Source organism: Trichomycterus rosablanca, chromosome 16, assembly GCF_030014385.1.
Source record: "Trichomycterus rosablanca isolate fTriRos1 chromosome 16, fTriRos1.hap1, whole genome shotgun sequence".
NCBI lineage: Eukaryota > Metazoa > Chordata > Actinopteri > Siluriformes > Trichomycteridae > Trichomycterus > Trichomycterus rosablanca.
In genome coordinates this window covers 11,964,139-11,978,291 of record NC_086003.1, presented here as the reverse complement: position 1 = coordinate 11,978,291, position 14,153 = coordinate 11,964,139, and the positions used below count along the sequence as shown (strand labels likewise).

The window sequence follows — 14,153 nt, the reverse complement described above, 5'->3', positions numbered from 1 at the left end:
ACAGCTGTATACTGATCAGGATTTCAGTAGGCCCAGACCCTAAGGACTCATTTATAAACTCCACACAGAGAGTAATTCAAAATGAGACCAGTTAGACAGTTAAAGAAAAAAAAATATATAATCTAGCTTACACCAGATTGATACATCAGAATGTGGCAGTTGTAGCTTAGTGATTAAGGAATTGGACTAGTAATCAGAAGGTTGCCAGTTCAAGGCCAGGTTGCCACTGTTGTGCAAGACCCTTGACCCCTTAATTCAATTGCTTAGATTGTATTCTGTCACAACTGTAAGTTGCTTTGAATAAAAGCATCTGCTAAATGCTGAAAAATAAAATGAACACTGTAAAACACTTCTTAATATTTTTCTTTGTACATTTCTTTGTAACTGCATTATAGCCAAGAGACCATTTATTGAACTATTATACAAAGTTGGATTAATATTCAAATAATCACACAACAAAAAAAATCTACACATTAAATGGTCAGAAGTATGAGAACTACATTTATAACATTTAGCAGGAACCTTTTATCCAAAGTGTATTTATTTATGGTCACTTACAGTTGTACTTAATACAATACAAGCAATTAAGGGTAGAGCCGTGTTTGGTGGCCTAACAGTGGCAAATTGACAGTGGTGTGGTTTGAACATCAGCAATATTTTGATCACCAGTGCAGTACTTTAAACACCAAGCTGACACTCCAAAACCACTGGCATGGGCATTATTACTCTGAAGTGTGTAAAAATCTGCGGCAACTGAGGTCAGGTACTGATGTTTGATGAATGCCTGGCTCAAATTCATCACAAAGGTGTTCAACTGGACTAATGTTAGGACAATGTTTGGTCCTCACAGTTCAGAAAGTCTATCTTTCCTTTAATAATAACTGGCTCTGTGCAGTTTAAAGCATACACCTGAACTTAATAATTATGAGGGGTGTCAACAAATTTTTGGGCCCTAAATTGTGATTTAATTTTATACCTCAACAAATGGTACAAGATCAGAATCAGCCAATCATGTTTTTTTATTTCAAAGCCAAGGCTTGCTATATATACACAGTTCAAGTTCAAATTCAAGATGCACAATTACGAAAAAATGACTGACTCTTCCAATTAACTAACGGCCTCATACTTTAGCACTTATTTTATGATATTTAGTAATAAACCAGCTAATCTGTCTTTTAAGAATTTGTTGAATTTGTCTGTTTGGCAAAAACATAATAAAAACCTCTGGGAACAGTGAGTAAATGCATTAACTGAATGGGCACTCAGGGTGTACAGCAGTAAATCACGCTAGCTCACACAGCTGCTAAGATTTAGAGTTTAAATCCCCAGCAGTGCTTCCTGTCTGACCAGGATAAAGCAGTGGTAAAACATCTGAACAGATGAAATGAATGATTAAATAATTTTCTTTCAGTAAATCAGTAATAGCTATAAAAATATCGATCAGTGCACCTCCTAACCTGATGCAGCAAACCAAAACTAATGCCAGCTTGTAAACTCAAACTGTAGAACTAAATCCAAGAGCCATTTGATTACAACAAATCTCACAGCAATTCAGTCACTTTCACTGTCACTGTCATCCTCATTTTCGTCACTGTCCTCATCCTCTTCAACTTTACTGTTCGCTCCGTCTGGATCAAGCAGTCCAGAGAAAAAGTCCCCTCCCCCGCCAAACGCTTTATTGCTAAGCGCCTTAAGGCGTCCATCTTTCTTCTTCCGTCTTCTGTAATCCTTCACCCTCATAGATGAAAGGTTGGAAATGTCCCAAAATTTGATCAGCTGATCGTGAGCACAGCTGGCGAGAAAGCGCTTGTCCCGTGAGCAAGAAATTTCCTCTATGGGTTCCCCGATGTGCTGACCTACACTGCCCACTACGCGATTGGGCAAGAGGCTGACAGCTCTGCAGAAAAGGTGAGAGAAATGAACTTTAATTAAAAATTAACTTTTAATAAAAAAGATGAAAGTATAAAGTGTATTTACTTTAACTTAGTACTTGAAATAGTAGCATATTACCTGATCAACAGGCTTTATTGGGTAAAACTGCAACGCAATGTAGTAATGTAGAAAAGTAAGATGAGCATAAACATGCTAAGCAAAACTAATTCAGCATCTCTCTCTAGGTATATGTAAGCTCGAAGTTCTTACTGACTACATAAGCGTAGTTTAACTGTATTATTAGAGGACAGTGGTAGTCTAGTGCAGGTTTTTTCAAAAAAAAATTTCAAGCGACCCACATTTTGTACAGGATTTCTACCGTGACCCAGGCAACACGTCAAATTTATCAAAACACAAAACGAAATATACTTAATCAGTGAAAATGGTGGCATGGTGATTTTGTTGGGCCCTCTTGGCTCCAAAGGTGCCATACAGTGACCCTGCACTCCAAACAAGCGGAGATATGCAGCTTGTATGCAGATACGCTATTCTTTAATGCCAAGTTCACACTACACGACTTTTCAAGTTGTCGGGTCGCTGTACAGTTCACACTACACAACTGGATCTCTTGTAATCGGGAGTCTTTCAAGTCAGTGTAGCTTTCACACTAAACGACTGATCGGCGATAGGGGGTTTCACACTACATTATCTATCACCAACTGGAATCGCAGGTGAGCTTCTCTGGTCTCCCAAACTACATTTTGTCTTGAAAACACACGCGAGAAGTGACAAGGGGTTTAGTGATACCTTTCCAAAATGCGCGTCAACAAGTAGCGAGCGATCAAAGTTTGTGCGCTGATGTGCAGCGTAAAATCAAGGAGAAAATATAAATGAATCTGAGTGGATTTGGCTACATGAACAGCAGGGATTGTTCTGTAGTGAGTTGGAGGTTAATAAATATTTTTGCAATGCAATGTTGGTGTTATGTTTTGTAGAGAATGAGAAGATCAGAAATACTGTAAAACTTGTGCGTGTGCTGATGTATTCTGATATAAACTATATTATGCCCGTCCCATCTTTTTACACTCCTACCCCGAGTTTCCCCTTACCCCGTATCTTGCGAACGCCGAGTTGCTTCCGAGCCGGCAAATCTAGTGCCGACCAGACGGCGAGCGAAAATCAGGGCAAAAATCATGTAGTGTGAACTAGGCATAAGCAGTGGGGCCTTCTTTGGCCTTCACCCATAAATCCCTGTTTTGTTAAGTGTGTGGCATATGGTACGGGTTAAAACCATCACTCCATATGTCTCCAACTCAGCCTGAAGTTCTTTGGTTGTTGGATGTGGTTTCTTTGCTACATTTCTTTTCTTTTTCCCTTCACAATAATGTAGGCCACAAACGTGTGTTAACCAGAATATACAGTATAAGCTGCCACACATCCTACAACCTTTCTCGTGATGACAGCCCAACTTTTTGTGCAATCCTTTCTCTTTTGCGTATGTATTAAGACAAGAGGCCCAATATATCCGAGGGATCTTCAAAAAGTTTCCGCACTTTTAAATAATTGGTCGTGCCTGAGAGAGAGAGAGTTTATAGTCCGGATTTAGCACCATCTAATTTCCACCTTTTTGGATGCTCAAAGAAGCTTAAAGGTAAATCAGTGGCTACATGCTCAACCAAAAAATTTTTTTGCTGATGGCATTAAAATGTTGGTACGACGCTGGGAAAAATGAATTGAAAGGTGACTGGGTAGAAAAGTGATGTCACATGATGCACCATAAGTGCTTCCATACAAACATATTATTTTAGTGCAGACTATGACTGCATGTGCCTGAAAACAGCTGTTTGCCTTTTTCTAGAGCAGTGCACCTCCAAACGGCATACCTTACTATATCTTAATTCATTATCTAGTACCCCATAAATCCACATGCACTTTTAGCCTGTCTTATAAAGGAATAATAAACAATGTGTAAAGAAATAAAAAATAAAATGGTCTGTGATGTGTGCACTTAAACAGACAGTTTCTATGATTATGCATGCCTTCTCACCTAATAACTCCATCTGTAGCGGCGGTACACAGTATGCTGTCTGTAACTGGTACAATGCAGTCCACAGACTCTGCCTGGAGGGCGAATCGGTCACTAGTTGCTCCAAATCCATTCCAATTAAAAATATAGATCGTCCCTTCACTGGAGCCACACACCACCTTTCTGCCTCTCTGAAATGTGTATTAATAAAAAGAAACATATAGATAAAGTTTTTAAAGGTCATTTTAATAAACTTTTAAATATTGCTTGGCTGATTCTGAGAGACTGTACGAGTACTTAAGAAAAATTAGATAATGACATTTTAGCTTAACAATGTTATTTTTTATTGTTAGTTTTTGTAACGCCATGTTTTCACATGTGTGATATTCACGACCGGAACTGGTATTTTAAGCTTGATGTTATTTTAAGCTCCACAAATTTGAGTTAATAACATTTGATATTTATAGAACTAGGAGATAATAATGATGTTCCTCCAGCTTAGCAGAAATGAGTTCAGCAGCATACTAGCTACCAGTCAGTCTGTTAGCCATATGCTAATGTTACTTAATCATACAGTACAGGTATATTACTGGTTATTATGGTATATTTGATATGTTTAAATATCTGCTGCAGTAAAAGACCAGATGGTCATACGCTTGCCTTAAAGTGAGCACTCTTGAAGGAAAAAAAATTCAGAAATCCTCCCCCAGTATTAGGAAACCTTCTAGTGTTAGGTCCTTACTGAGTACTAAACTTCTTTTAAATAGAGAAATTGTGCCAAGTCCCATAGCCAGTGATAATATAATGGTGGAAAGGCATGACTTACTAAAAGTTTACAAGAGTATAATGCTGCACTTAAAGGCAGAAAGTAAAACACCCCTTGGGGAGGCACAGTGGCTAAGAGGGTAGCACTGTCGCCTCACAGCAAGAAGGTCCTGGGTTCGATCCCCAGGTGGGGCGGTTCAGGCTCTTTCTGTGTGGAGTTTGCATGTTCTCCCCGTGTCTGTTTGGGTTTCCTCCGGGAGCTCCGCTTTCCTCACATAGTCCAAAAACATGCAAGTGAGGTGAATTGGAGATACAAAATTGCCCATGACTGTGTTCGATATAACCTTGTGAACTGATGAATCTTGTGTAATGAGTAACTACCGTTCCAAAGGGTGTAAAACATGACATTAAAATCCAAATAAACAAACGAACAAAACACCCCTTGAGGGTGACCCAAAAACATGACAGAAACACAAGGGCAGGGCTTGAGAGGCTTAAAAAATACATAATTGTCATTCAATGTGCAAAGCCGAAAGACATAATGAGTATAAACTAAAACATATATAGCTATATGCAAAGGAGGTAGATAACGGAACAAAAACAAAAGTGGTTGAATAAACGTTTTCCAATAATAATGGACCATGTGGAGGCCAATCGACACATTAAATACAATAGTATGTAGTACGGAACACACTTAATATTGCAGATATTTTCAAATCCTACAATTAAAAGTCTGAGTCAGGTATTGAAACTTCTTTCTTGTCTACCTCTGACAACTGCGAGCTAATGTAGTTTATTAGCGGTTAGCTGGCTAGCTAGTGATCCTGACTGATCCTGATTTTTATAATCAAAATAAGATACAGAAATCTGTCAAGAACTATTACTATTATATACTATTACTATATATAGTTATAACAGTTGTCCTCCCAATCTAGTTGTATCCAATTAGCTAGGGAGTTCATGATGTCAGCTCTGGTGTAAGCGTGTTTTAACCGCAGCACTACCTGAGTGCCCATATTATCATTGTTGGTATAAAATCACACTTAACCCTTAGGTTGTTTGGCATTCAATTCCAAAACTAGGGCCATTCATTTGGAACTAACCCCCTTTTGCAGCAATAATAGCCTTCATTCTTCTAGGAAGGTTTTTAAATACATTTTAGGAGTGTGCATGTGACAATGTGTGCCAGTCAAAACAGCATTTGTAAAGTCAGGCACTGATGTTGGACAAAAAGGCCTGGCTCACAACTGACATTCCAATTCATTCCACAGGTGCTCGATAGCACGGAGGCCAGGGCTTTTACATCCTATACATCTTATATAAATCCAAGCAGTTTTATTAAACACTTTATTTCAGGAGATATTCTACATGAGGTTGAGGCCAGGGCTTTTACATACATGTTAAAACAGGCAAGGGCCCTCCTGAAAGTTTTTCCACAAGGATAAAGCGTAACATTTATTTTGCAGAACTGTTTTTATAAAGCAGTTAGCAATAAGTCAGCAGAACAAATTTTTTTAACAAACATCAATTTAATACACATTGGAACATAATGCGAAAATAAAATAAAATCTGAACTGAAATATCGTTATTGTTGCATTATCTTACCTTCATAATAGACACAGAAGTAAGATCTCCATCCTGAAACTCGGAGAGCAGTTCAAATCTTCTTCTCTTTATGTTGAACACACCCATAGTTCCATCACCACTAAAAAAATCATTACACAAATTAGTCAACTCAAGTCAACTTTATTTATATAGCGCTTTTTACAATATACATTGTCTCTAAGCAACTTTACAAAATCCAGGACCAACAGATACAAAAAAACCCTATTTCAAATTAGCATGAAATACCTGGCAAAGTGAATATTTTGTATTTTTCATAGCATACAAACATGCAATTAATATTATGTATGTCATAAAAATACTGGAGATCAATAACAAGCATACATATCTCCCTGCAAAAATACAGTGTATCACAAAAGTGAGTACACCCCTCACATTTCTGCAAATATTTCATTATATCTTTTCATGGGACAACATTATAGACATGAAACTTGGATATAACTTAGAGTAGTCAGTGTACAGCTTGTATAGCAGTGTAGATTTACTGTCTTCTGAAAATAACTTAACACACAGCCATTAATGTCTAAATAGCTGGCAACATAAGTGAGTACACCCCACAGTGAACATGTCCAAATTGTGCCCAAATGTGTCGTTGTCCCTCCCTGGTGTCATGTGTCAAGGTCCCAGGTGTAAATGGGGAGCAGGGCTGTTAAATTTGGTGTTTTGGGTACAATTCTCTCATACTGGCCACTGGATATTCAACATGGCACCTCATGGCAAAGAACTCTCTGAGGATGTGAGAAATAGAATTGTTGCTCTCCACAAAGATGGCCTGGGCTATAAGAAGATTGCTAACACCCTGAAACTGAGCTACAGCATGGTGGCCAAGGTCATACAGCGGTTCTCCAGGACAGGTTCCACTCGGAACAGGCTTCGCTAGGGTCGACCAAAGAAGTTGAGTCCATGTGTTCGGCGTCATATCCAGAGGTTGGCTTTAAAAAATAGACACATGAGTGCTGCCAGCATTGCTGCAGAGGTTGAAGACGTGGGAGGTCAGCCTGTCAGTGCTCAGACCATACGCCGCACACTGCATCAACTCGGTCTGCATGGTCGTCATCCCAGAAGGAACCTGACGCACAAGAAAGCCAGCAAACAGTTTGCTGAAGACAAGCAGTCCAAGAACATGGATTACTGGAATGCCCTGTGGTCTGACGAGACCAAGATAAACTTGTTTGGCTCAGATGGTGTCCAGCATGTGTGGCGGCGCCCTGGTGAGAAGTACCAAGACAACTGTATCTTGCCTACAGTCAAGCATGGTGGTGGTAGCATCATGGTCTTGGGCTGCATGAGTGTTGCTGGCACTGGGGAGCTGCAGTTCATTGAGGGAAACATGAATTCCAACATGTACTGTGACATTCTGAAACAGAGCATGATCCCCTCCCTTCGAAAACATGGCAGTTTTCCAACAGGATAACGACCCCAAACACAACCTCCAAGATGACAACTGCCTTGCTGAGGAAGCTGAAGGTAAAGGTGATGGACTAAACTTAATTGAGCACCTGTGGCGCATCCTCAAGTGGAAGGTGGAGGAGTTCAAGGTGTCTAACATCCACCAGCTCCGTGATGTCATCATAGAGGAGTGGAAGAGGATTCCAGTAGCAACCTGTGCAGCTCTGGTGAATTCCATGCCCAGGAGGGTTAAGGCAGTGCTGGATAATAATGGTGGTCACACAAAATATTGACACTTTGGGCACAATTTGGACATGTTCACTGTGGGGTGTACTCACTTATGTTGCCAGCCATTTAGACATTAATGGCTGTGTGTTGAGTTATTTTCAGAAGACAGTAAATCTACACTGCTATACAAGTTGTACACTGACTACTCTAAGTTATAAGTTTTATTTCTATAGTGTTGTCCCATGAAAAGATATAATGAAATATTTGCAGAAATGTGAGGGGTGTACTCACTTTTGTGATACACTGTACGATTATAAGTAATAAGATTTTGGATGTGCAGTTTTTGTGGGCTTGTAGTTTTCTTTTCAATGCCGATTAGACAGAGGGTCAAAGCAACAGTCTGCATTAAATATGTGTGATGTGTCTATCAAACTATCATAGGCATGTGAAACTATCAGAGGTGGAAAGTAACAAATTATATTTACTCGCATTACTGTAATTGAGTAGTGTTTTTGTGGACTTGTACTTTTTAAAGTAGATTGTACAACCTGTAATTTTACTTTTACTTAAGTATGTTTTGAATTAAGAATTGTAATTCGCTACATTTTAAATAACATCCGCTACTGAGTAAAAAAAAAAAAACGCAAAAAAAAATCACGTCTGGGATGGTAATAAACTGGTGCTAAAATAAAGGAGCTGAAATCTAGGTACAGAGTAGGGCAGGGCGATTTTTAAAGTTTTACATGTTTTGAGTTTGATGTTTCGTTATTTGATTACATAGTCTAATGTCAAAGAATAGCAAAGTTTTGTCTCACACCTTGAAGGTTTTCTTTGGGTCATTTACACCTGTAACCTTGACTTGGCTAGTCTACAGAATCCACAATTAATGCCAACTTCAGTGGTTATACAGTTTGAAAAAGTTTTATGGAATGGTCTGTACTAAAATGACACATTACACATCCCTAAATGTTTTAAATGTTGTATCAACATGTTTTTTTTCTATTATATTTTAATTAAAAACAACTATTGTGAGATTTATATCAGATTTATATATACGTATTTGTATAGTGCTTTTTACAGTAGACATTCTCTTAAAGCAACTTTACAGCATCCAGGACTGACAGACCAAAAACCCTTGTTGAGCAAGGGTGACAGTAGCAAGAAAAAAAAACTTCCCTAAATTGACAGGAGGAAACCTTGAGAGGAACCAGATTCAGCTGCTGGTGGGTGCATAAACCTTACATCCAAAACATAAGACATGTTCTTTGCCACCACCCTGCAGTAGATCATTTTAGCCTTGAAACTGAATTTCATGGGTGTATACTGTATGTACTTAATCAGCTCAGTACCTTGATGTAAGTAAAATCCTCTTTGCCTGATCTATCACGATGTCACTGATGTAGTCCTCATGGTGTTTCAGAGACATGAATGAAGTTCCTTTCCTCATGTCCCACACTTTCAGCATGCCATCATCGTCACCAGTGGCAAGCAAATTCTCATCAATGACCAGCAATGAATTGATAGAAGTGCTAAAGAGAAGAATATAAATAGTTTATAAATTAAAAGGTCAAATTATCAAACAAAGTGCAAGCACAGGTGAATAATATTTATTTATTTATTAGGATTTTAACGTCATGTTTTACACACTTCTTTAATTCTTTACAGTCTTTAATGTCAAACACAGTGATGGACAATTTTGTATTTCCAATCCACCTCACTTGATGGTAATATCCACTTTTACCATAAAGGCCTATTTTTTAGGCAGATTAGCATTTTTAAAGTCAAGAACTTATGTTGGACAAGAAAATCTGTCTCACAATTGACATTCCAATTTCAAGGTGTTTAATCAGGGTAAGAACAGGGCTCAGCGCAGGCCTTGTGAAACCATGTCTTAAGGGGCTTTGCTGTTTTTGTTTGTTTTATGGAGTGCTGCAGAAATGGCTGTCCATCCAACAGGTGCATCCTACTTTTAGAGTGACTGCTGGGTTTTTTCTTAGCTCCCTGACCAAGGGATGTTATAAATGCAAAGTAGAGGGGGCAGCTCCATATCAATGCCCATGGTTTTGAAATTAAATGTTTAACAAGCTCCTGATGAGATGTCCATATAATTTTGACCATATGGTGCACGCTTTAATCACAAATCATGGTTCATTGTTTTAGGTGAGGAGGTCACATTTTACGACACAACATTAAAAATTAGTAATACCTGTGAGCTTTAGGAATGCGTGTAACAAGTTTCCCAGCCTCCACGTCCATGATGTGCACAGCCTTGTCTTTGGACACGCTGAATAATTCTGGAATAAAAACATAATTATGAATATATAATTTATAATCGTATAAACAATTATTATTTTGTAGTTTCTTCTAACAAAGTAGTAATTCGCACCTCATAAATAAACAATTTTCACCTACACGGCTGACCCAAAACTTTAGAAGCACCCATCTGATATGCTATCAAAACAGCTATGAACTGCTGAGACATGCCCCTTTTCCAATGCCTGTCACTCTTTGGTACAATATGTTTTTAAATCATGATTTCACATTTAGTGGTTGTTTTCATTGCAAAGTCACCCACTCTGTACCTAAATTCCTGTACTAAATTTGTTTACCCTTCTTGAGTAGTGACCAAACGTACCAAAGCTGGCTGGGTACAGCAAGAAACAGTGCAGTCCATTAATTGGTCAAACAGAATCGCCAGTGCAATGACACAATATAAGCAACATTTAAAGAAGTCCTTTAGTATCAGAAACCAGGACTTAGGTCCTTACAGGGCATCCTGATGCCATCTCTTCCACAGATAAACGATGCACACGTGCTCAGACGTCCACATGATCTTGAAAAAACAGGATTCGTCAGACCAATCTTCCATTGCTCTGATGTCCAGTTCCAGTCCCTGTGTGTGCATTATAGATGCTTTAGACTGTGAATAGGAGTTACTATGGAAAATTTCACTGGCTTGCAAACACGCAGCCCTGTACACAAAATAGTACGATGAACTCATCTGCAGTAGCCCTTCTGTTGTTCTGTACAAAATGCAATGAGTCTTGGCCACCCAACCTCCTGTGGTGGTTTGTGGCTTGTCTTTTCTCAAACCAATGTCAGTGGGTACTACCATGGCTGCCTGAGATGTTTTGGAGATGCCGTAAGGAGACAGTGCTATCCACCAAGCTGCCCGAGTCCACATAGTAAGATTGTATTTAACATATAATAAAATACTCTGTAAGCCTGGAAAACTAAACATGCAATAATTTAAGAATTAAAAATACTGACTATTTCCATCATGTGAGAAGGCCACCTTCCTGCAGGACTTTAGGTGATGTCCAGACGACCACAGTTCTTTGTTCTGCCCCTCAGTGCAGGAGTAGCTGTACCTGCAATGTAAAAACAAGCATTCAGGTACCAGTTAAGCAGCACAATGATTTGTGTCAGTTTTCCATAAGGAATTGGAAAACCTTGCTCAGGTGGTGTAGCGCTCTAACATGCTAACTTACCCAAACAAACAGCTTGTGCTCTTTAGTTTGAATCTTAGCTGTGCTACCAGCCTTGCCAGGCAAGCAAATAGCACAACTGACGGCTAGAAGGGATTTCTCATACATGGTAGGGCTCTCGGAACAGTACTTAATTAAAAATAAAGGAAAATACTTGTTTACTAATTAAAATCTTTATTTTATCTTTCCTATTTTGCATACGTACAAATATATGTCTCCATCCACATCACCAGCAGCAATAATGTCCTCTTTTGGATGAAAGGCCAGAGTATTAACAATGGCCTCTTGTTTGATGTCCTCTGGAGTCTCTCGGAGCTTTGGCGGCTGAGGTTCATCCTGTGTCTCCTCCTGAGGTGACACAGAAGACTGGTGAGCAATAATGCATGAACATGTTTCCTGTACTACCTAGCCAGTCACTCGCCACCGGTACTGCTGTATTAACTCTTATTTAAAGATTTATGGGTTTGGAATCCCGCAATCCCGATCAAAAGAAAAAAATGACATATGTGCCTTTCAAGACTGGCAAGCCCTCGGCAGTACATCCACTACGCAGGTTAGCTTCGGTCAGAGTGGAAAAGTTCTCTCTCCTTTACAGTTACCAAGAGGTGTGTATTCTAAAGGCAGCCCTTCCTTCCTATGAGCCTACTTTGATGTTGGAAAACAAAACACACAAACATTCTAGTTTCTTGTCCTCAGTCAATCCTTACATACTCACATTTTTTAGGGAGAGGCTGATCATTAGACAAACAGTACAAAATATTCTTTCCATACACCACCTTGTAGTGTGTAATAGTGTATTGCTGTTAAATGTGGTTTTCATTATTGTAACATAGCATCTCTGGCAGCATGGTGGCACAGCAGGTAGTGTGTATGTCCACCTCCAGTTACTGTCTGTCAGGGCTTGGAATGTTTGCCCCATAATAACATAAGTTTCCTCGGGGTTCTCTAGTTTTCATTCATATATCAAATGAAAGAACACTAGTGGGTGGATTGGCAACTCTAAGTCGCCTTTAGTTGTAAGTGGGCTGGTACCCTGCTAACTTGATTCCAGTGCTTCCAGGTACAGTGGCTGGGTGGGTAGCACTGACGCCTCAAAGCAAGAAGGTCCTGGGTTAGATTCCCAGATGGAGTGGTCAGATTTCTTTCTTTTGGAGTTTGTATGTTCTCCCCGTGTCTGCGTGGTTTTCCTTTACAGTCCAAAGACATGGTCAGGTTAAGTAAAGATACTAAATTCCCCGTGTGTGCATGTGTGGGGGAATCATTTTTGATAAGACCTTTGACTATATGGTAATTAATGGACTCAAGTCTCACCCCGGCCACCATCTGTTTGAGTTATTACCGTCAGGCAGACGGTATAGGGCTATCAGGACAAGGACAAACCAGCTCAGAAATAGATTTTATCCCACCACAGTACGAACCTTGAATGCCTCTATTTAAGGTGTTTTCATACACATGGGACTGTGCAATTTCAGGTTATATCGTTTTACAAATAGGACAATGTGCAATTTCCACCAACTGACAGAAGTGCTATTTGTGTGTTATTGTTATTGTTGTTATTATAAATGACAACAGGTTTGTGTTCTATTGTATTGCTGTCTTTGTAAATTCTGTACATTTTGGTAATTTTTGTAAATTCTAGTTCTGTAAATTTTAGTAATTTTTGTAAATTTTAGGTTTTTTTTAATTGATTGTTTATTGTTCATAACACTAGAGAGTATTGCACCTTAATTTCGTTATACCTGGTATAATGACAATAAAGATTTTCTGATTCTGAAAAATAAACCTGGCGCTCTTCGGTTACTTTGTGTGACTTGTTTGGTATGTTCTCCACATTTCTCTAAGTGACACTTCACACCAACCTTAACTTTCTAAACCAGTGGTTCTCGCCTAAAGTATTGTGTTGTTGCCCATGGGAAATTTGATGAATCCACAATGAAGGTCTATTATCTTGGTATGTTCTGATTTTTATTGATGTAGTGCATCAAGCAGAATCTAACACAATGCTAAACTCAAAAGCGAAACCATTGTAAAATTATACAGAAGCCACATTCGCACATATAAAGCACTGTATAGTGTGTATGCGCCATACTGGATGTAACACACACTGATAAACAGCAGCAGCATGGAACATGGGACCACATATTCAAGTCGTGAGTTTAATAACCGTTTACAAACAATTTAAAGTTAAGATTCAACTTCAGTGCTCTTACACACATATTACAACACTGCAAAACAATTTTTATAAATTAAAAACTTACATTCTCTTCTAAATCACCTAATGATTCATCATCAGGAGGAGTTTCATGTGGCTGCTCGGGCGTCGCCATCTTGTTTGTAGGCTTAAAAGTTTAACTTCCGGCATCAATCTACGGTGGCCTGGTGGACTAAACATTAACGTACTTTCGCTGTAAATAATAAAACTCGCTGGTCTCGTTATAGATGTGATATTAAAGTGTTCATGTGTATCAGTCTCGGTACCAGACTGCTTTACCAAATATACAAAATATTCAGCTAAAGTATTTTGTTATATATGTATTATTTTTATTTATATTTTATTTATTTGCATTTTCACTGTGTATTTGTATTTATTGGCTGTTTACATGTTTAGTGACATAAAAAGTGACAAGCCCATTTTCTAAACAATGTTTCTTGTATGTTTCTTAAAAAAAAATGTATACTGATTTGTCTGACAGCAGTACACATTTCTATTGGGTGATGGTCCCCAGGTGTTTTTGAGCCTAGAGAACTCGATACTGCTTCTG

General features: G+C 38.7%; 1 protein-coding gene across 1 annotated transcript; it reads right to left on the bottom strand.

Moving 5' to 3' along the window:
• Positions 1-488: 488 nt before the first annotated feature.
• On the bottom strand, positions 489-13,718 carry wdr55 (WD repeat domain 55). The gene is made up of 8 exons (XM_063012286.1): positions 13,650-13,718; positions 11,597-11,739; positions 11,174-11,274; positions 10,110-10,197; positions 9,253-9,432; positions 6,269-6,368; positions 3,920-4,089; positions 489-1,897 (listed from the first exon to the last, which is right to left on the bottom strand). Exons 1-8 carry the CDS (start codon positions 13,716-13,718, stop codon positions 1,552-1,554), a joined length of 1,197 nt encoding a protein of 398 aa, XP_062868356.1. The 3' UTR covers positions 489-1,551.
• Between the last annotated feature and the right edge of the window lie 435 nt (positions 13,719-14,153).

Bases quoted from the DNA above. Each gene is read 5' to 3' on its own strand.
- wdr55 (XM_063012286.1), bottom strand. From the start codon at position 13,718: ATGGCGACGCCCGAGCAGCCACATGAAACTCCTCCTGATGATGAATCA. The intron at 4,090-6,268 runs GTAAGATAATGC...TACACATTTCAG, and splicing joins CTTCTGTGTCTATTATGAAG to AGAGGCAGAAAGGTGGTGTG. The intron at 1,898-3,919 runs GTGAGAAGGCAT...CCTTTTCTGCAG, and splicing joins GCTACAGATGGAGTTATTAG to AGCTGTCAGCCTCTTGCCCA.